Source organism: Melanerpes formicivorus, unplaced genomic scaffold (genome assembly GCF_026170545.1).
Source record: "Melanerpes formicivorus ecotype bairdi unplaced genomic scaffold, bMelFor1.0.p_v2 SCAF_16, whole genome shotgun sequence".
In the NCBI taxonomy this organism is placed as follows: Eukaryota; Metazoa; Chordata; class Aves; order Piciformes; family Picidae; genus Melanerpes; species Melanerpes formicivorus.
In genome coordinates, this window is record NW_027142368.1 from 8,110,203 (window position 1) to 8,133,258 (window position 23,056).

Below are 23,056 nucleotides of genomic sequence, written 5' to 3' on the forward strand. Positions count from 1 at the left end.
CCTGTGCCAGTCTCTCACCACTCTCATGGTAAAGAACTTCCTCCTCACATCTAGCCTGAATCTCCCCACCTCCAGCTTCATTCCATTCCCCCTAGTCCTATCAGTACCTGAGATCCTGAGAAGTCCTTCCCCAGCCTTCCTGTAGGCCCCCTTCAGATACTGGAAGGCCACAATTAGGTCACCTCGGAGCCTTCTCTTCTGCAGACTGAACAGCCCCAACTCCTTCAGTCTGTCCTCATAGGAGAGGTGCTCCAGCCCTCTGATCATCCTTGTGGCCCTTCTCTGGACACCTTCCAGCACCTCCACATCCCTCTTGTAACAGGGGCTCCAGAACTGGACACAGTACTCCAGGTGGGGTCTCACCAGGGCTGAGTAGAGGGGGAGGATCGCCTCCCTCGACCTGCTAGCCACACTTCTCCTGATGCAGCCCAGGATCTGATTGGCTTTGCAGGCTGCAAGTGCAAGCTTCTATTGCACACTAGTACCATGTGGAGGCTTTGTGTGCCTAATTTAGCCCTGCTACAGCTGCTTTTCACTCTTGCATTCAGCTCCAAAGTTCACAAATTGTATTTCAGTGTAGGAATGTTTTACTGCATGAAAAATCAGTTTGTTTACTGTTTTAAAGCTTTCTTATTAGTTCCATGCTTATTGTATTTAGACTTTGTACATTAAAAAGTTGTAAAGAAAATGGATGTTCCAGGTCTTCTTCATCTCTTTTTAGCAAATTAAGTATAGGCCTCTATTTCACATTTGTTTTATAAAATAAGAGCTGATTCTCAGTTAGCTAGTCATTTTCTCCTTTAGATATATTAAACAATATGCATTATGTTCCACATAGAGTATCAACATTCAGTGTTGTGAATTTCTGTTTAAATACATTTTCCCATATTTGTCACAAACCATTCAGGACACTACTGTTGGAGGGACAACATGCAGCACACCTTCTATTGTTCTTCCAGAGAATGCTGTTACAGCAGATGTGGGAATCGATACAAATCTGGTTAACAGGTACATTACCAATCTATACAGAATTGTACAGTAATTCCAGGAGCTGTGCTTCTAAAATATTGCTGTATCTCATACTTGTAATTTGATCATACTGTCTGTGTAAGCTGATGATGATTTTTGAATGCAGGGAAGGAATGGGACAGGAATATAATTTATACTAAAAGAGCTGAGTTTCATGTAACACTAAGCTTGTCAACCTGGCTTAGTATACTTTAAACTGACATCAACTTTCTTACCTTTCAGAATATCATACGTTGAAACTCAAAAATGTGAAGTTTTGCCTAATTTGGACTAAAAGATGTAACTTTTAAAGTCCATCCTTTTGCTTTGTGGGATAGGACCACATTCCTGATCATGCAAAATAAAATAGGTAGCAGTTGAAGATTCAAGAAGATAATTTTCCTGAGCTAGACAGCTCAAATGAATATTATAGTACAGTGAGTTTGGAAGCAGATTTTTGGGCCCTTTCAAGTAGATAAGGCAAGAATACCACCTTGAGATTAAGAACAAGTGAAATAAAGCTATTGAATGGAAATAATCAAATTTGAACTTGAAAACTTCAGGTTTGAGTTGAATTAAGATTATTTTCAGTTGTCTGATAAAGTACACTTCTTGATTTGGGATTTTTAATTTACTGACCTGCCATTAGACTTAAAATATGGGGACAAAACTGATCAGAGAGTATTGATCATAAATATGTACTATAATTTGCTTTTTAAAGTGTACTTCTCCCTTATCTCTTTTTGTTAACTTTTCCCTCTAGGCCTCGTAGTCCTCATAGAAGACATTCTAACCGTACCACTAGGAGTCCAACAAGGTCATTGACTTCTGTTGGTAAGAAGTGATTATTTATATAAACTAGGATGTGTACTCAGAAAATGTAACATGCAATGAAGACCTAAATATAGGGTCTGACTGTACTGACTATAGCTTTTTTTCCTGTAAAGCATGCACAAGGAATACTGTTAGCATGCTGGATTGTGACCATGAATTTATGTGGATTGCATGCAGACAGATTTAAGGAAATATTGTTAGCTGTTAGAAGAGTGTTGATTGCTAGATTTTTAGAAGGCTGGAGATATACTTGCTTAAAATTCTGGTTGTATGCAAAATACTGTTCAGTAATACTATTTTTTGTTACTTTCGAACAACTACTTTTTTTTCTTAGCAATGACCTTAACAGACTCTTAACTTATTTAGCTGGCTGTCATATCTTCACTTCATTTCTTCAGCTTTTTACACTTACTACATAATTAGTTCTGTTAGTTTTCTGATAGCTACCTATGGAGGAAATGGTTGTTCAAGGGAACTAATACTGCAGATATGGATTTCTGAGTACTATAACCTTGAATAAGTGACATCCTGTTAAGTGAGTGGCAAAGCTCCCATCAGTACTTGTTACTCTGAAATGCCACAGCGTATCTGGAGATGGGAGGTACAGCTCTAATTCTGACATTTTCTATCCAGACAACAGTGGTCATGTGATTGACCTGGTAAATGATCAGCTACCAGATGTCAAAATATCAGAGGAAGAGAAAAAGAAGAATCTTGAATTACTAGAAGAAGCAAAGAAAGTGAGCGAGAGGTTTCTAATGCGCAGAGGAAGAAAGTCAAGAAGCAGCCTTCCGGAGTCACCCACAGGTAGGTGCACATTCTGAAAACTAGATTTTCTATTCTACTTCAAAGATCTGCACAGGCACAAACTGTACTGCATAGGTTGCTACTGTATGCATATGTTTTGTTAATTTGAAGGTCAGAATCCCTCTGCCTGTTCTCACAATTCCATATAAAATTTAGCTTTGAAATGCCAATTCTAAGCCAAGGCCCATCTTAAAATCAGCTCAACACTTTATGGAGGGGAAAAAAAATATAACAAAAAAAAACCCTTAACTATACATTTTTAAATTATTTCTTTCCCCCTAAATTGCTTGTGAATCCTTCTCTTGTGTCTGCTTCTCTGCAGTGCTTACAGTATCAGAAAATTGAGGAAAATAAGCATTCTGAGTATCAATAGAACTGTATTAGTTTATGGCAGGTATACGACATAAAGCCTTCTTTAGGTCCCTAATTGCCAGTACAACTGGACAATTAAAATGGCTTGTCAGGTTCTGGACAAGCACATGCCTGTTGACTATAAGATTTCAGAATTCAGAAACTACAAGCCTAGAAAGTAAAATTACCTTTTTTTGTGTCTTTTTGTCTTCGTTTTAATGAAGCAGTTTCCCCTACACTTAGCCCTAAAGTTTCACCAGTAGCATCTCAGAGCAACTCTCTCACTCTTCCAATCCCATCAGGTAAAATGATCTCAAAATGCTCAAAGTTTAATTTACAAAATCTCATTTAAAATGTCATTTTTTAAAGTATTTTTGAGCATATGTCAAAATCTGAACAGGACAAAGCTCATGAACGACCACAATATCTATTTTTACTTTTTAAGAAAAGTATTACATTTTTATTCCTCTGCTCCTAGATTACATGCTTTATTTTGTTTTTCTTAGCAATGGAGTTTTGAGAAACTTTAGTGCTTCTATCACTTACTATATTTCTGTTAAATAGTATTTTCCACATTTAAGTTTTATCACTAATGTGTTATGTGGAAGTGTGCTTGGGTGTGTTTGCTAATAGTGGTAGTAAATGTTTTGAGCAAAACATCAGAATGTGCTCTAATTATGTGTGTATGTTTCTAGGGTCTGAGGCATGCACAACTACTAGCATTGAGTCAGTATCTCCAGGGCAGGTAAGAAAGAGCTGAAAAGTCTGCAAAGTAACCTGTTAATTATACATAATAAATTACACTACGCTGCCTTGTTAGCCCCTGTGGAAAATGGGCTGTTTAGAATACCATTTTATATACCATATTGGATTATCGATGTGGTTTTTTTCTGCAGTGTGAGGGACTAATAAATGTTTTCTCTGAGGACAAAAATTCATGAGGTAACAAATCACCATCACTGGAGGTGTTTAAGCAGAGACTGGATGGGGCGCTTGGTGCCATGGTTTAGTTGATTAGATAGTGTTGGATGATAGGTTGGACTTGATGATCTCAAAGGTCTCTTCCAACCTGGTTTATTCTCTTCTATTCTAAATACTGAAGGATCATAGAGATCTGTTAAGTGCAGAAAATGGAAAAATATCCAATATAATCTTAATCTATGGAAAAAACTAATCTCTTAAATTATTTCATAAATAGATGGGACAAGCAGTGTAAAAATGAAGAGATTGGAAGTTCATCATCATCAATATCTAATATTTGTAGCTGTAAAAGCTGTAGAAGAGCCTTGTATGGCAACTTTTTTTTTCTTTCTCTTTTTTTGCTAGAGTAACAGAACTGTGAAAGAGGATGAAAGGCAAACTGCAGAGGTAAATCTTTCACATTGTGTTCAACAAAATCTGCCTGCACACATAGGACTGTTTTGTATGTGACTAAAAAAAGTCTGTTCACTCAATGAGAAGAAATATGATACTGCTCTAAGAAATTGTGAAGCACTTGGAAACACAGTGGAGGAGAGTCCCTTATATTGAGCCTTTAAATCCTACCATGCACCCTGCACCAGCTCAGTTAATATCAATATACCAAATATCTTTAGAAGTAAAAATGTCTACTCTAGCCAGTTTGATGTATGCTAGTGTTCTAGACAGGAGTCCTCTTTCAAAACCCTTTGCTTCAGTGGAAGTGGTTACTCTACCTCATGTTCCTCACCACTGATGTGATGTTATTGCATCATACAAGTATTGGTGGAGCAGTTTATAAGAATGCTTCCTAATTTGTTTCAGGTAATACCAGATGGCCCTTTAAAGAGATTCTTCTGTGATTGGATTAGGCAATACTTAGAAAAAAACAGTATGGCAGCAGAATTTCGGAGCAGTAACTATAAAGGAGAGGAATAGCAACCTGTCTAAGGCAGAGCTCATAGTTAGATTGTATGTTGGTTGCTTTAAATTGCTTTCATGTGTGCCCATAAACCACATAGTTTCAGTACCAAAGTAGCCAAGGTATATGCAAACATTCTTTCACCAGTTTTCCTGTGGTGGTTGTAGTCAAATTATAACCTATGGTACTACACACAAAGAAAGAGGAGAGAAATTGCAGTATCTGCTTTAACTTAGTTTACAAGCCCATGTTTTTCTCCCTTGGGAGGTGAGGAACTAGCCAAAAACAATAAAAAAAAAAAAAACAGTGCTATAAAATACAGGGTTAAGGCCTTGTACTCAGACAAACCTTCTATTATGATGATGAGAAACTTGGCTGTATGAGGATTGCTGTAATGAGCTATGGAATGAGAGAAGGTGATCTCAAAAGTTCAGATAAGGCATTCCCAATTCAGTGTTCTTTCAAGTACCTTATAAAAATTATTTGACTCATCAAAGGAACATGTTTAAAAGCAAGTGTCACTGAAAAGGAAATGGATTTTTTTACAGTGAAAATCTGTCCTTAGCCAGGGGAAAAGAGAAATATGCATTTGTTTCTTTGGTTTATATGTGTCACTCTACTTTCAGAATGCTGCAAAAGGATTAATTGATCGAAGACAGAATGATCAAAGAAAGATTTCTCAGGGAAGGTTGGTTCCTCGCTCTGCTGGTTTTGAAAACTCCAAAGAGAAGCTATCAGAACAGAAAGAAAATTTTGATCCTCGTAAATATATGGATACATTACCTAAATGCTCCCCTTCAGGTGGTGATGGTGGTAGAATGTCTCTTAACACTTGCATGAATGCTTGTGAAAATGAACTTGGAAAATCATTCCTCAAGAAAGTAAAGGAAAATGATGTTCCTTTAAGATCACATCTACCAGGACCAGGCATAGGAAGTATAGACTCAAATCTAAAAATTCCTGTTCCAGAAATAAGGGACCATAAAGTTTCATGTAAACCAGAATTTAAACTCTGTGGATTGAGACCTCCTCTGCTAAGGGCTGTATCATGGGATAGCTTGGAGCCTGGACAGAAAGATAAAACACCTTTAAAATTAACATCTGAGGAAGATAAAAGCTTTGGTGGTGGTAATAAATCCAGCAATCAACTAAAAGCATTCAAAGACCTTCAGATCCAAGTTCAACCAGTTCGAATGCAGAAATTGACAAAGCTCAGAGAGGTGAGTCCTAGTCATCAGCTGCATCCTGGTTTAAAAATATTTTAATCTCTTGCCAAACTTTCAACTAGCTTAGCATTAATTTTGACTGCAAGAAACGTAGTTACATAGTGGGAAACAGGTTCAGCAAGATCAGTACAGAATTGATTGTGTTTTTCCTTTGCAACCTTAGTAAATTGCAGCCTGTAACTAAACTCCATGGAATTTTATTTCTTAGTTCTCTTCAAACATGCATCAGCTGCACTGTGGTATCTTCACTATGATACACACATATGCCTGTGCATGTGCCCTTGTACAGCCATGTTTGGCTCCCCAGAAAAAAAAAGTAATACTGGTGTCAAGAAATTACTAACTGCTCTCATTGTGACAAAAAGGTGAGCTACAACACAATATCTCATTTTTCCTTCATTTATGTAACCCATAGAGAGGAAGCAATTGATTAATGATCATGTCATTTGTAAAATGTACTTCAGCTTTAAGTGATCTGTTTTGATTTCTAAAGAGAATTTTAGATCTGAAGAATCTTTCCTTCCTCAGGATGTAACAACATTCTCTTTAAAAGGATCACTTGTGCTCTTTTACTTCCTCTGCTTCTCTGTGATGTGCTTTTTCTGCTCCTTTGGAACTGTCTTCAGATCCATAGGCTCTCACAATACATTGACAAGTTGACTGATCATGTATGAGTGGGCTGAGACCTGTGTATAAACAGAGATCTTTGAAGCTTGGAGATGGTTACTATATTTTTGCTCTCATTTACTGAAACTCAATTTTTCTGTATGAGTCAGGGGCACACTTTGCATGGCCAGGATTTTGGTTTTTAATAATGCATGTATGAAATTTGAAATGTTTAAGAGTGTGTATGTGAATGTACATGCATCCATGTACTGTAGCAGCTGACTGTAATTTAGTGTAAATATCTCCATGATTATTTAGTAAAGTAAGCATTGTATTTAGTGTTCACATGGCAGGGATATTTACATTAAGTTAAGTTACTTAGAAATGTTGCTGTTTTTTCTTAACAGGAGCATATTTTGATGAGAAATCAAAATTTGGTTGGACTTAAACTTCCTGAACTTAGTGAAGCAGCTGAACAGGAAAAAGGTGCAGTATCATTAAAGCTAGAAGGAGTATTTGTTTGTTATACACTGCTTTTATAACTGACCAATACAAAAGGGGGAAAAAATCTTTTTCTTCAGTTGCAGTAGTAGTTGTAATGCAGCAATCATGGAGGAGGGTAGAAAATGATGAATAAGAGAAACCAGTAAGAGCTGAATGTTTTGCTGATCTGAGCCAAGAAGATACTGTAGGCATTACTACAACCAAATGCAAAGATGTATAGCTGGAGCAGAGTCTGGCTTGTACTTACTAGATGGAAAACTGTCTCAACATTCAGTGACATTCTGGAGAGCAGTTTCGGCAGTGATGGACTGAATGGAAGTAACCTCTGCAAGACAGTATGGCCCAAAGGGTGAATTTGGTCCTTGAAAGTGCAAATGAGAGATGGTATCCTTCATTCCTGCTTTTTTATTTTAGTCTGTGTATGGCAAATACTGAAATGGCACATTCACTTCTGGTCTGCAGCTCTACTGGTCAATGTGAATAGGTAAGAGTAAGGCCACAGAAGAGACAAATGTTATTGAAGAGTTGGGGAAATATGCCTTGCAATAACAGGAGGGGTGTTTTAAATGAATTTATGTGATTTTAATAAGGAAAAGGCTTAAAACTCTACATCAATGAGGAAACAGAAATATGTTTTTGCCTTTTTTTTTTTCCACTCTAGCCAATCAAATGAGATTTGACGCCTGAAAGCCCCATCTAAAAAGATAGGGAACAAAAATAATGAGTAAGATATAACCCTTCAACAAGTGGAAGAACTAAATAGCCATAGTGATGAGCTATCAAATGACAATATTTAAACCAGAACTTTATATTTTTTTGGAAGTTCTTAAATCAGACTGTTCAGACTGTTTTTAAGGCCATATGGAGAAGGTTAACATGAAAGGAAGTGAAATTGATTAAGATTTCATCCAAATAATATTTCCATTTTTCCTACTACTGTTCATTTTGCTAATTCATATATTTGCTTGAGGACTGTTTCTTAAAGCCTTAAAGTTTCTGGTACACAGAGAGATGGCTGAGATATTACATTTCATGTTATGTCTGGAAACAGGCTAATTTTCATTCTGAATGTAACAAGATTAGAAGGGACTTCTCCCCTTTCTGTATTTAATGATTATATATTTGGATTCTTAGATATGGTAATATTATTTCTGTTGTTCTGCTCATATGTCATTTCCCAGAGGCTATTTAGGAGGCTCTGTTTGAAAGTTTGAAAGTGTAAAATGTTTCCCATTATACCAGCTTGTTCCATGATTTTGGCAGATTAGAAACTTTCAAGGTAAACATTATGAAAAGCTAAGCATTATTTTATCCAGCTTTTCAAACAAGATCTCATGAGCATCACAAGCTTTTTTAAGTCTAGTAACTTCTCTAAATGATAGCCAGAACATGAAGGGTCAATTCCTTGTCCTCAGTGGGGAAAACAAGTGAGGGCTCAAATCTTTATTGGATTTGTTAGGGAGACTGACATATATTTTCATGTTGTCATAAAAGGCACCTTGTGCTTTTTAACTGGAATAGTAATTCTGCCTAAATAATAGCAATGGCCAAATACTTCATTATTACAGTTATGAATCAAATATACTGGCTCCATTATGCTTTGCTCTCAATGCCAAGTTACTGTAATCATCAGAACAAATACAGCTTAGCATCTACAGAAGTGTAGATAAGTGGAATATATTCAATCTGGAGACATTGTGGTGTCAAGCTGGCTCTTTATGAGGACACACGTGACTGTCCTGAAGTAAATATAGGAGAGTTTAAATATAATGGAAATTAACAGAACTAAAGACAGCTAGAAAGAATCTCCTATTCCTTTCTTTCATCTTAACACTCTCCACATTTACAAAATTTGAGCTTCTTCATGTTATTTGTCTTGCATCTCAAGATGTACAGGATAGCTGTACAAAGGTATCTTCCCAAGTCTCAGATTCAGAATGGGGAACCTGACTTTCCTGTAGGAGAGTTGTTCATTAGATTCTGGCAAGACAGAAGAGATGAGGAGATTATTACATATGTTTGGGGTTTTTTTTAATTAAAATAGTTAAGAAACACAAATTAAAAAAAAAAGTTTAAAAAAATAAGTTTGAGCCAGATCCTGGTCTCTGTGAAAGTTACGGAAGTAGAGAATGTAACTGTGACCTTCATGTCCTGTTTCAATGAACATGCAGTGCAAACAAGCATTGTACTGATTACTTCTGTTGCTACTGCTCAAAAGGAAGGCAGAGGATCTTTGCATCAGCAATAAAAGAGAGATGAGCAATAAAGGAAGTAACATTCTGCACCATGGGATGGACCTCCCTTGTTCACCTTTGCTCCCAGTAGAGTTGAGGTGAAAGCCTCAATGACTTCAAAAAGTGCAGTTAGGATGAAAAGTGCTATTTGACTCTGAGATGCTGACTATTAGTAGTTGATGGATGACATTTCAAATAAGTTGATGTGAACATTTCTTTAGGTCCTTCACCGCTCCCTTCCCCTACTGAAGAGGAAGAATCAAAGCCTAGCTCTGATGTCATGCCCAGCATTCCTGATGTATTGCTGCGAAAACTACGAGTGCACAAATCGCTTCCAGGGAGGTAAAAGCTCATTCTAAGTATGAAGACATCATCTGAGGGCAGACACACTAATGGTTTCCAGTGAAGTCCTTTTACAGAATTCCGTTCATAGAGGATCCATATAAGTAGTGAAATTTCCGCATCTTAAAGTGTGCAACATGGCTTTCTGCATAAGCTTTTATTTGAGAGGAATGAAAAACAAGATCATATAAAAAATACTTACTAGGTATTAAAACAATTACATTTGGCCAAAACTATTCCTAAATTCACCCTTGTGGCATTATGCTATAAAGAACAGAGGCCTTCAGTCATTTGAAGCAGTCAAGAAGTGTACTCTGTGCAGATAAATAAGTATTTAGTATTTATTGTTAAGGAACTGTTATATACAACATTTTACATAAGTGAATGCATGATCTGGAGAATTTCTAAAAGACCTTTGCTCGTAATCAAATACTGAAAGGAAGTTTCATAGCAAAGTACAAAATAGGTACTGAACTGGCACTGAGGATCAGAGAGTGTACAGATCTGCTTTTCAGGTAATATTCTTTGATCTGCTGGCTTAATCTGTTGAATAAATATGCACATAACCTTTCACTCTTAGCATAAATTTCTCAGAATGTTCCAAACCAAAGGAAAGACATCTGTTTTATCATTCTCTGCTGTGTTATATATCACATGTAGAGGTTTGCATTTGCTTCTAGAAGGACTATTCCTTGTAGTAGCTTCCTTCTAAAATAACAAGTAATATCAATACTACTAATACTTTAGGAACAAAATGCTTTTCCAACACAGTGGACATACTGGCCTCCTTGCTTCTAGCCAATATTCTTAAGTATCAATATCATTCTACCCAACAAGAGTAATTTGCTGCTCATTGATGCCAGTTGCATTGATATTGGTACTTGGGATTCATGGTGCAATGAATATTACAATACTTTAATTTTGTGAAGGTATTGTGTTGACACAATAGGTGGTAGTTATGCCAACCACAACTCCTTTCACTGCATCCACTAAAATTCACGTATACAGGTCCTATAATTTCTTTCAGGTGTTTCTCACATCTGTTCCTTTGCACAGAACTGCATACTTCTCTAGCAGAATAATTCCAAGGAGTAATTGACACACATAGCAAGAGTGCCTTAAAGTGAGGTCTTGCAATGTAAGGCTGTCTCATTTCTTTTATAGCATTCTGTGTAACTTTTGTTTTTTCTATAGTAAGTAATCATTCTTGTGGTGGAAAACTCAAATATGATTTAATTAGTGACAGAATCATTGTCAGAATTGTTCTTAGCTGACTTTTAACAAAGATAGCTGCCAAAACATAATAGTTCAGTATACAGAGAGCCAGCTTTTGAATTCTGCCAATCTGTGATTATCTGTGATAATCATGAGGCTTCAACTGTTAATAGAAAAAAAGTGGGTAAAGATAATGATCCAAAGTGCATCTTACTAAGTCACACCCAACTCCAAAAGGATAGCTTCTATCTTGCTCTTATATTCACAGTTTGTCCCACTGGGCAGATAGCTGTATTTATTCATAGTTGCAGGAAACATTGGTATGTTTTTGCCAATGCTCATGTGATACTGTGCTGTTACTTTGAAAAATCCCATGGAGTTTAGCTATAAAAAGTACAATCAAATGTATTAAATACTGGTTTCACCAAAAGAAACCATCAAATATTTAAGGGATGATGTCTTTTGGCTTTGGTGGGTTTTTTCAATTAAATATTACAATAGCTTTGGGTTTTGAGATAAAAGTAATCGATGTGAATATTTTATTTCTAGCTCCCCTCCACTTACTGAAAAAGAAGTCGAGGTACGTATGTCCTTAAACTCTTATTTTAGGCATATGCCTCAATTTTAAGTGGCTACTGTAAGCCTAAGAAGCCTTAGAACCAGGTAATAGGATTTATTATTTTTTAAAAAAAATATTTGTCAGGAAAAAACCATACTGAGCTCAATCAAAGGGACAGACTCATGAAATATAAACAGTTGTCTCAGACAATATAAATTCTAAAGACTTCTAGTGGGAATAAGCAAAACAATTCTCTGTGCATTCTTCTTAATAAAATATGTATTAATTTAAAAAAATGAGAGCTCCAGTCGGAGCTTTGGAGCACTTTGATATCTTGCAGTGCTGCCTTTGCATCTTTTTTTCACATACCAGTCAAGAGCGTCTTTATTTACTTAGCTTCAGTCTAACAGAACCATTGATGCCATGTCCTTTGCAGAGTATTAATCCTAAGAAATAATGCATCTGGTAGAGAAAATTATAGTCTTTAAAAGCAGGGTGCAAGAGAATAAAAACATTAGCACTTAGTCTTTTGCTGGCTTCAGTGGTAGGTGTTTATCCCTGAGGTAAAACAATGCTAATGGTGAGCTCATCTCTGAACTTCCTCTGCACAGACTATCTGTTTAAAAACCTTGGGGACCCTTGGAGGAAGTCCAGCTAGAAAACAGATCCATTGTGATTCTGATACTTCTGGTAGGCTACTTCCTTCATTGTGTCTCTGCTCTACTGATCTCCCAGAAAAACATTCAGGAAAAGAGGCAGCAACACATTCATATTTTAGAGGAAGCAAAGAAAAGTGGGTTCTGAAACAATCTCATTTAAAAAATATTTTCAGTTTTCTGTTTCAATACATATCTAAGTACCAAAGCTTGTTAAGCACGTCTTATTCTTAAGTTACTGTTGGAAATTAATTACTGTGACAGTTAAAAATGCTTTTTATTTTAATCCAAACAGAATGTATTTGTACAACTTTCCTTGGCCTTTAGAAATGATAGTTATACCTTGGAATCTAGAATTAAGCAAGCAGAGAGAGAGAGAAATACTACTGAAGAGAATGCTGAAAAGGAACTGGACAACTTTAAAGCAGCCATTACGGTAAGAAAACACCCATAATTCTTTTTCTGAGCTATAAGGTACATGAAAGTGCACACACGTTTGAAGCATATATGGCTGTGCCTGCTTACTACCTATTGTAAATTCAGCCCCAAAACTTCATTTCCTGCCACTCAAACTCCTCCTACCACTCTACATGAGAGAACAGAGTGGGGCACCATTGCTGGAAATCTCTAGGGGTTGTTACACTGTCTAGCAGATTTCAGGAATTAGTACTAGTACTGCTGTTCAGTCCTTGGAATAAGCCTGTGGCAAAGCTGAGCGCATTCATAATGGCAATTTTGCTTTCCTGGGCACAAGCTGCTTTAGCAATAAATTTGAATTGTCCAGTTAGGTGAGAAACTGAAATCAGCTGAAGCCTGAGTCCTCTGATAGTTGTGGCTTGAAAGACTTCTTAAGTGTAGAAAATGGCAGGTGGTATAGGCAGGAAACCAAGTGCCGAGTGCTGCACTTTGGCTGTGGCAATCCCATGCAGAGCTATAGGCTGGGGTCGGAGTGGCTGGAGAGCTCCCAAACAGAGAGGGACCTGGGTGTGCTGATTGACAGCCACCTGAATATGAGCCAGCAGTGTGCCCAGGTGGCCAGGAGGGCCAATAGCATCCTGGCCTGCATTAGGAATAGTGTGGCCAGCAGGAGCAGGGAGGTCATAGTGCCCCTGTACTCTGCTTTGGTTAGGCCGCACCTTGAGTACTGTGTCCAGTTCTGGGCCCCTCAGTTTAAGAAGGACATCGAAACACTTGAGCGCGTCCAGAGAAGGGCAACAAGGCTGGTGAGAGGCCTTGAACACAAGCCCTATGAGGAGAGGCTGAGGGAGCTGGGATTGTTTAGCCTGGAGAAGAGGAGGCTCAGGGGTGACCTCATTGCCCTCTACAACTACCTGAAAGGTGGTTGTAGCCAGGAAGGGGTTGGCCTCTTCTCCCAGGCAACCAGCACCAGAACAAGAGGACACAGTCTCAAGCTGTGCCAGGGGAGGTTTAGACTTGAGATGAGGAGGAAATTCTTCACCGAGCGAGTCATTCGTCATTGGAATGGGTTGCCCAGGGAGGTGGTTGAGTCATCGACCCTGGAGGCGTTCATGGGGAGATTGGACGTGGCACTTGGTGCCATGGTCTAGTCATGGGGTCTGTGTTGATAGGTTGGACTCGATGATCCTCGAGGTCCTTTCCAACCTAAGTGATACTGTGATACTGTGAAGGATTACTTAAGGAACAGATGCTATCTCAGGATCAGGTTATGGACCTGAATACACTTTCATTCCAGCTGTCCCTGATGTTCTTTTATCAGCAGTAGCTTTCAGTCCTTCTTGACAGCTTTTTCTGTATTTTCTAACAGAAATGACAAATCTCTGAGATGTGTCAATTTATGTACTGTGCATATTTATGTGCAAGAAAGGAAAGGATGCTTAGATACCATGCTGCTAAATTAAATACCTGTAGACACAATTTGCATATTGCACAGAGATGCTGCCATACTTTTGAGACATACTTAAGAGAACATATGATTCTCCTATTTATCAAGAAAATCATCAAGTAAGAAAGGATACAACTGAAGAAAAGGTTGTGGTGTTTACATCTTTTCATCTGGAATATCAAACCTGCTCTTTGCTCTGTTCTTTGTTTAAAGAGCAAGAAGAAATAACCTGTTAAATCTCAGAATATTATTTATTCTAACATTTTTCATGCATACACAATTTTATAACTAGCATATAAGGGCTCTTAAAACTGTTAGATTTGACATATATTTCACTTAACTATCTCTAATTATACACCAAAGACCATGTTGCCAGCATGGGACAGATGAGATTAGCTTTTTCCTCCTTCATGCAGTTCACACACCAGAGCCTGGCTTTTACAAGCTTTGTCATGTAATTTATAACAAAGTGGAAACTGGCATTTTATGGCAGTTTTTAGTCTATACCATGGAATAAACTCACAAGCATAATCAGTACCACATTAGACCTAGATTCGTTCCAATCTCAGTGGGAAATTATCTCCATGTCTGTAGGACAGACACATTATATGGCTCAATAACAGCTCTACCAGTCTTTATGTTGTTTTCCTATCAAGCTTGTGATAGTTGATGTTCTATTCTGAAACAGAGTAAGAGCAGTTTCTAGGTTATCTATGGTGATAGCGATGACACTCCTCTGGGGATATTTCTATCCCTGTGTAGTTCTGCCTAGACATTTCTACCCCACTTCCATGGCTCAGGCTACTTCATTTGAACTAAGTGTGACAAGAAATGACAATAAAGCTTATGTATTTTCACTTCAGTCTTCAGCTCATTTATGGCATCACTATGAGCACAGAGAAGCTTACCAGAAGCTATTGGAGGATATTGCTGTTCTGCGGCGTTTAGCTGCTAGACTCTCTAGTCGTGCTGAGATGGTTGGAGCTGTTCGCCAGGTAAGAACATCCTGATGTTGAGTACATCCTGGCTGCACACATTCACTCTTTTCTCTTTTTCAGCCATAGCTAGAGGTTGTATTAGCCCTCTGAATTTTATTTGCTATTTTGACAGATTAAAGATATTTGTTGTAGTGTCAGAATAGACACTATTTCAGCCTGGAAATATAATTCAGATAGAATATTACCCGTGAATCAATTCAACATCTGTACAGCAGGAGCATATATATTATTCAGAACTATAGCTGCATCAGATGAAAATTATTTTACAACAGTGCATCATGAATAAGAAAACTTTTCTAAGTCACAAAGCTCATTGAGTTCAGCCACCTGCCTGTAGCAATAACTTAGTCAGACAACTATAAACAAGAACAGAGGTGGTAGAAATGAGAACACAGCAACTATCTCCCAGCTTCAAGGCAGTTGCCTCTGCCCACTAAAGTAAACTCATGACAGTGACTAAAACCTTTGGAGGTTTGAAAATCAATGTTCCTACACAATCTAAATAATAAGGTAGGCACACAGGCATATTGTATAAATATATGAAAAATTGTAATACTCTGTGGATATATATGGATGCATGTCTATTTGTGTTCTGACTAGCTTAGGAATCAAAGGTACTACTGTTTCTTGAAGAAAAACTATTCCATATCTAGCCTTGACAAGAGGATACACATAGAGGCACACAATTTGTTTGAGAAGTGTAGAGGTTACCTCAGTATTCCCCTCTTCCTTAGGAGAAGCGTATGTCAAAGGCAACAGAAGTAATGATGCAGTATGTGGAAAACCTGAAAAGAACATATGAAAAGGATCATGCTGAACTAATGGAGTTCAAGAAACTTGCCAATCAGAATTCTAGCAGGAGCTATGGTGCATCTGGTAAAAAAAAAATAAATATTTAAGGGTGTTTCTTGCCTCTGTACAAATATTTGTTGATGCTATTAACAACAAAAAGTGAAGTATAGTGAAGCCTGTTCACAAAGTTCTGATCTGCAGGAGTAGCTTCCAAAAAGCTACAGATCTAACAGTTCAAATATTTCCTGTAAGTCATACTTAGTGCTCTGGTGTGGTAATTTAAAATCACTGTCATTTACCTAATTCTGATGAGACAAATGATATTTTCATTGGCCTCTTGCACACATGGGTATCTTGCACAGTTTTTAATGCAACTACTTAGATGACAAATGATGAAAGAATTATTTAAACTGGGGTTTTCTTCAACCCTTTCTGAAACTGATATATGATTAATTTCTTTTGCAAGATGTTGTATATGCAGGCAAATAGAAGGGTTTTGTCTGATCTCAGTAAAGATAGTAAAGGTACAAGAAGTACATGACAGATAAATATGCAGTCACTACAGATACTGCATAAAGATTCTATATCTGTGTTTGAAATACAAGCAAGGGCTCTGTTAATACAATTTACAGATACTCATATAATCTAAGAATGTTCTTTGTTTACTGTTTTTGTGCAGAAGATGGAGTACCTCGTGCATCTAGATCCATGTCTCTTACTGTTGGAAAGGTATTTCTACATCATAAAGAAAATTAAGTGAACATTTTATGTAGTGAGATTTCTTTGTCTACATACACTCACTTTTGTAGGCTGTGTTCAAAGCACTGTGCTGGCAAATTTTCAGTATTGTTCATGGAATTTAGTGTAAATGCTTTGTAATTTTGGACATGTGATTAGGATTTTGTGGAGTAATGGCAGTGCTTACTGTGAATCTGTAAATAATAAAAGGACCTATTTATTGAACAATATTTGTATACCAGGCCTCATACATGTGCTCCAGAGAATGGCTTAGGTCCTGTGCTTTATTCTAGTTCCTTAGTGAGGAAGCTGAACATTGGATCAAAACTTATTATATGGTTTGGAATTCCATCATTATACCATTCTCATTATCTTAAGAATTGTATCATGATGAATGTGCCTTAGATGTAAATAGTTATTCTTAAGTGGGACTCATTTTTCACTTACCATCATAATATCTTCTTTGGTCTGACAAAGCATTCAGAGTGAGAGATGGTCTCAGGTTGTTTTGCTTTTACCAAGGAATAACTTCAACATGACTAAAGTTCTATTTCTGCAAAAAAAATCCCAGTGTTGGGGATCAAGTTTAAACTTCCTAAAAAACTTTGTAAGACAAGTGATTTGAGAGAACCATGTCCCTGTGTGACCATTATGAAATTTGGTGGTCAGGGGCATTATATTCAGTCTGCTATTTCTTTCCACATTTTTATTCACTTGGGTCATAGTTCTTTGTTTAGTTTATTCTTGTCATTTCTGAGTGCTGGATAGAAAGAATTAAAGCACAGAGCATGCTGAGGGCATGACTGGATTTCAGAATGAGAACTAGATAAGTTGAAGCAAAAGTACAGAAAAGTACAAGTACAAATAATAAAGGTGAGGGAGAAAGACCCCATCCCAAACACTAGAATGGACTGCAGACTCCTCAGCACAGCTTTTCAGGAGCATATTAGATAAACCTCTGCCATTAATGATTAGTTATAGTTACTTTTATCTAGAACCAAGATCACTGTTCTTCTCTAAATGTACCTAGGGCAGGATCTCAGAAGGTTTTGGGTATGCACTAAGATGAAGCTGTCAGATGAAGCTGTAAGTGCTTGGATTTTGCTCCCAACTCTCCTTTCCTTCAGGCAACATCAATCTACATCTTTACCATACCTATTAAACTGTACAGTTGTTTTTCAGACTATCTTACTATATGATAGAAGTAAAAAAAAATCTTGTTTCTCACAGAATATGCCTCGGAGGAGAGTCAGTGTTGCTGTTGTTCCTAAATTTAATTCCTTAAACATTCCTGGTCAGTCACCAACAGCTTCACCTATACCTTCAATGCCATCCCTGGTAAGCAAACCTCACACTTTCTGTAGACAAGAAGATGACAATCTGTTTGTGCAATTTAGTTACTATGTACTCAGAGTCAGCTGTTTCAGGAACCAAGTGTGTTTGTTTACCATACTTTATTATGAATTTTTTTTAATTTAAAATTTTCCATTGAAAACTCAGCTAACAAATTCATGTTCCCAAGATAATATGGAGAGAAGCAATAGAGTAATTTTGCTGTTCAGTGATCAATATATGATGAAGAAAGACCTCTCCTGGAAGAAGTAAACAGAGTAGCTCCATATTAAAGATGCCTTGCTCATGGGTGCAGGAAGAAAACCTAAGCAGCTCATTGACTTTGTTATTTTACTGAAGAATCCTTTGAAATGTATGAATGGATGTAACATTTTTTTGCTCTTCTTTTCTTACAGTCTGAATCACCTAGTAATGGAAGGAGCAATCTAACATCTACTCCTGTTCTGCCAGCACTTTTAGAAAAGTGAGTTGTTGCTAGGTCATCTCATTACCTATTAAATTCTAGTATGAAATGAAAATGGTTTCATTTCTATCTTTCCTTCTATTTTTCCTCCAAATATAATACATTTCAATTGTGTTATTTTCTGTTTGTCTTTTTTTTTTTTTTGTCTGGGCAGTGGAAAGACTAATGGAGAATCTGACTGTGAAACCTCTACTTCTGTGCTAACTCAGAGTGGATTGGAAGAGATAAATCCTGAAACTAAAGCCAAGATAGAAGAGGAAGCATATAACAAAGGGTGGGAACAATTTATGGGTTTTAGCTATTTTTTACTATTGTCCAAGTTCTGCAACACTGCAGAACTGTGTTTTATTATATATAACAAAACATAAAGCTAATTTTTCATTACATAAGAACAAGCTTATATTGCATGCTGGACTAAGAAATATGTTTTGTACATTAAAGCTATCAGGAAGGCTTGAAGAAAACCAAAGAACTTCAGGAACTGAAGGAAGAAGATGAAGAGACACCAAAGGAAAGTCCTGATGAACATGAAGAAAGTGATAATGAAGATGAGATAAAAAACCTGAAAAGCAGGTGAGACAGTAGTATAATATGTCCATGCAAGAGGAACCGCTTTTTTCTACTTGTGGTACCCAACTGAGTGTTTTGCAGTATTATGGTGATATGTTTTCTTTCAGTCTAGGGGAGCACATTTGAAATAGTATTTCCACAGAAAGGCCTATTCTGAGATAACATCATTACAAAATACAAAACTTTTTATTTTGGTATTTCAACTCAAATTGTATGTTGACATCAAGAGGCTTCATCTTGATGGGGCTTGGGTGTGATTTCAGATAAAAAATATTCCACAAAAGCTCTTTAGATGTCAGAATATATTTCTTGATAGGCATGCACTGTCTCATGGAAGTTGTAGTTCAGGAATCTGATGCCCATATTTGTGCCATATGCTATTCCTGAAGGGTCTTCACTGGTGAGTCTTTCAGTGCATCTGCAAGGTGAATGCAGATTAAGACAAGCTTCTCAGCTGTGCTGGACTTGCTCTGACTTGGACTGGCATCTGAAAGCTGTGTAGATGCAGCAGAACAGCACTATGCTGGATATGGTGAACCATATATCCATGACATTCTCAAACAGAAAAACTTAATACTTTTGCATATGATTAATATATAACATTCTTCTTTTAATTTTACAGCAGACTTGAAGTCATCATTAATTATTTACATATACTGTACCCCAAACTGTATAAACACTGGAATGTGGTATGGCTTGTGGTGGCTGCAATAATCATTTTTGCTGTGGTGTTGGGAATCTACCATTCATACAACTCCTGTGATGAAAAGTCAGAAGGACCTGAAGGGAAGGCCAGCTGTTCTGCTGCCCATCAAAATTCCTGGTGGAATTCAGGATTTCAACAAGAGCAACGTGCTGAATAATAAAAGGATCAACCATGTATTTATGGTACCTGAGCAAGTATGCATATTAGAACACTATTCCCAAAGGTAGTGCTTAGTCATCCTTAAGGCTGTTACATGTAATCTCTTAGCCAAGTGAATTACTCCACACCATCAGGTTTGAGGATACATTGTGAACATGCCTTCCCAAAATGACACACTGGTAAATAATCCCATCTGTCCTCTTGTAAATGACTGATGCAAATAAAGTAACATTGAATCATGGTAAGGTTGGGGCAGTAATAAGCAACCAGCAAGACTTTTAAAAGAATGATTTGCACAGAACATTGACATCTCTGCTGTGGTTTTGAAGAAAATTGTAACCCCTACAGTTTCAGTTAGTGCTTTATTTTGCATCTCCTGAATTTATTGGTGATTGTTGAAGAACTAATGGCATTTAGGTCATATGGGCTTTAAGAGTCCAATCAATTTCTTTATTCAGGATTATTGGGCAGGAATAGAAGCTCTTCTGTGGAAGATTAGAATTATATTATCAGACCAAATACCTTGCTGATAATGTAATTTTATAAGATAAATTATCTGGAAGATTATTTAAATGGAATCCTAAGTATCTACATAAACATCTTTTAAGATATACTTTAAAAATGGGACCACCACTCTCTTTTCAAATGGGATAAACACCAAATCCTACAATGTCATTGAGATGGCACAGCTGATATCACAAATAAATCTGGGAACTTCTGCTACATCAAAGGGACATGCTTTGCAACAAATTTGTGTATGCCACTTAGAGTCAGTATTGGTTACTGCAAAAAGTAGTTGCTGTGTGGAAATTTAGATATCTTGCTCAAGCAATAAAACTACAGCAGATTTGGACAGGAGAAACAATCTTCAATTATCTATTGGGGGAAAAAAATAAACAGAAGCCTTCAAGTCTCTGTATAAAGCTGGTCACACTAAGCAGACTCTGCCCTCCTGCTAACACAGGAAATAGGTATCCTTTGAGATCTGCACCAGGAACACAGTTCTTCATAGATCCAAAACCCCACCAGTGCCTAGATGAATCAGGACATGAAGCATTGTTGGCTTTAGAGAGGTCACTGCATGTTTTTAGTAGTTCACTTTCAGAACCTGATGCCATGTATCTAATTGTTCGGATGTGCTTTCAATGCTAAATGATCAGGTCATGACAGATGAATCTTTTGCCCTGGTTTTTCAACAGATGTGCCTGTTTGGGAGCTGGAGTTCTTAGACAAGAATGTAAAAGCCTGACATTTTCAAAATGGTTAAACCATTATCTGTAATAAAATCCACACCACCCAGGGCTGAGACCAAAATGCATGTCACTTGAGATATACCACATGCACCTACTGAATGCCACTTCTGATTGAAGATAAACTATGTTTGTCTTTCCATAGTTATATGCTAAATTCTAACCACAGTACCAACATCAGTGTGATACTTGATTGCACTTGTGTCTTGCATTCTTCTGGCACTTCTGACTGACTAACAGGTCTGTTTACCATCTGAGGGCTAAGTATGTTATGAAGTACTGTAATTTCAGTTCAGATGCTGTTAGTATTCTCTTCTTTTGGTGTAAACACTGAACCTCAAGCTGACTATGAAAGAAAAGTTTCTAACTCAGTCAGAAATTTATTTCGCATTTCTGGCACTAGTAGCAGATATACTGCTGGTGAATTTTGTTTGTTACCTCTTTAAACACATGTTTCTTAAGAGATATTTAGATAATGGGAAAAGAAAATAAAAATTAAAAATCAATAAGTTAAATGTTAAAAGCTGACCACTACCACTTAGTGGCAGGTCTATAAGCAGTTGTGAGGTTTGTTCTTAATTTGAAGCATATATTGTTGAGGAATAGTGTGCTTAAGGAAGTTCAAAAAGGATAGTAGGGAAGTGTCATTTGGTCTAAAATTGTAATTGGTAAAGTATAAGACAGCAGAAGGTTTCTTGCAAATTACTTGGTATGTGTATGGTTCAGTTAGAATATCTGATTATGGAGAACTAGGGGGACATTTTATGTACTTACAGGGTTGAAGAAGCTTGTCAGTTTTCTTTGAATACTTTATTAAAAATCAGCTTCTTTGATTTAATATTCTTTAATGCTGATAACTTCATGAGGCAATAAAAATCAAAAGGAAATAGGCCTAAAATTCAGAATTCTCTGTGCCAAAAATTATAGCACATATTTGATTATGTGATTGTGGAAATGTTGAGCTGCAGTGAGAAAAGTGATTAACAGTGCTTATAATCTAATTAAATTGCTCTTATTTGAGTCTGCACCGGTGTGGGCTCAACACTTCAAGTATGTATAGAGGGTTTTTGATATGAAGAGAATTCTTGATCTCCTTAATGTTACTCATGTGCTATGTTTTGGGGTTTTTTGGTCAGTGAGTGAACAAGTACTCCATCCTCTTGAAATTCAGCACACTGACTTTTTGTGAACTTAGTGCACAAGAGTGAATTTCCACAAATAGTTGTACTGATTTGAACTGAACTACTTGCACATCTCAGACAAGTACTATTTAGCCATAAAGTTATTAATTGTTGTGAAGAAACAGGCAAAACATTTTAACAGGGATGGAAAGATGAAGAGAGAGGTTTTGTTTAAAAGAATTGTTGTTCTTTTTATAACTACTTTGAGCAAACTGTTCACTAAAAATAATGAACCACAATGACTAACAGCACATCAAATATTTCTGCTTATATTTTTCAGTTAGTTGATGAAGACACCTTTTTTAATAGGACACTAGACTGAGCTCAGAAGCTACTCTAAATGTAATTGTATCTGTTGGATGCAAAGTTTGCTTTGTCTGGGGAAAAAACAAACAAACCAACCAACCCACCCTCTTCTCTGTTCAAAGATCACATCAGATACCCAGAAATAGATCTATTATTTATGCTATTAACACTGAAATAGTTTTCTTGAGGTGCAATATTTATTTTTCTGCTTTAAGAAGACACTGTTATTGTTTTTCCTGCACAGCACAGATGTTTCTAGTAAAAGGAATTTTTAAAGGGCACTATTTTTGTGTATCATATTTAAATTTGTAATATTGTAAGATTTTGCACAAGTGTGCTGGTATTGTACTGTATAGTATCACATACTTGAGTTTTGAAATAAAAGTGCGTTTTCAAAGTCCTCAATGTTGCAACCTTAAGGGTTTGTTTTTTACTTGCATGCTGTCTGCATACAA

The 23,056-nt window shown here is 36.9% G+C and overlaps 1 protein-coding gene across 13 annotated transcripts in view; it reads left to right on the forward strand.

Annotated features, from left to right (window-relative positions):
• IRAG1 (inositol 1,4,5-triphosphate receptor associated 1) overlaps window positions 1–23,006 on the forward strand; it is a 77,768-nt gene extending 54,762 nt beyond the window's left edge. For all 13 annotated transcript variants that reach the window (XM_068147984.1, XM_068147985.1, XM_068147986.1 and 10 more), the window contains 19 exons: window positions 908–1,008; window positions 1,772–1,842; window positions 2,476–2,649; window positions 3,225–3,302; window positions 3,696–3,745; window positions 4,327–4,368; window positions 5,506–6,099; window positions 7,119–7,197; window positions 9,671–9,791; window positions 11,556–11,586; window positions 12,517–12,657; window positions 14,949–15,080; window positions 15,818–15,959; window positions 16,555–16,604; window positions 17,844–17,951; window positions 18,362–18,429; window positions 18,584–18,703; window positions 18,871–19,002; window positions 19,622–23,006. In XM_068147984.1, the coding sequence (XP_068004085.1) occupies window positions 908–1,008; window positions 1,772–1,842; window positions 2,476–2,649; window positions 3,225–3,302; window positions 3,696–3,745; window positions 4,327–4,368; window positions 5,506–6,099; window positions 7,119–7,197; window positions 9,671–9,791; window positions 11,556–11,586; window positions 12,517–12,657; window positions 14,949–15,080; window positions 15,818–15,959; window positions 16,555–16,604; window positions 17,844–17,951; window positions 18,362–18,429; window positions 18,584–18,703; window positions 18,871–19,002; window positions 19,622–19,862 (2,475 nt within the window). In that variant the 3' untranslated portion in view covers window positions 19,863–23,006. The remainder of the gene's footprint in view (window positions 1–907; window positions 1,009–1,771; window positions 1,843–2,475; window positions 2,650–3,224; window positions 3,303–3,695; window positions 3,746–4,326; window positions 4,369–5,505; window positions 6,100–7,118; window positions 7,198–9,670; window positions 9,792–11,555; window positions 11,587–12,516; window positions 12,658–14,948; window positions 15,081–15,817; window positions 15,960–16,554; window positions 16,605–17,843; window positions 17,952–18,361; window positions 18,430–18,583; window positions 18,704–18,870; window positions 19,003–19,621) is intronic.
• Window positions 23,007–23,056: the final 50 nt, after the last annotated feature.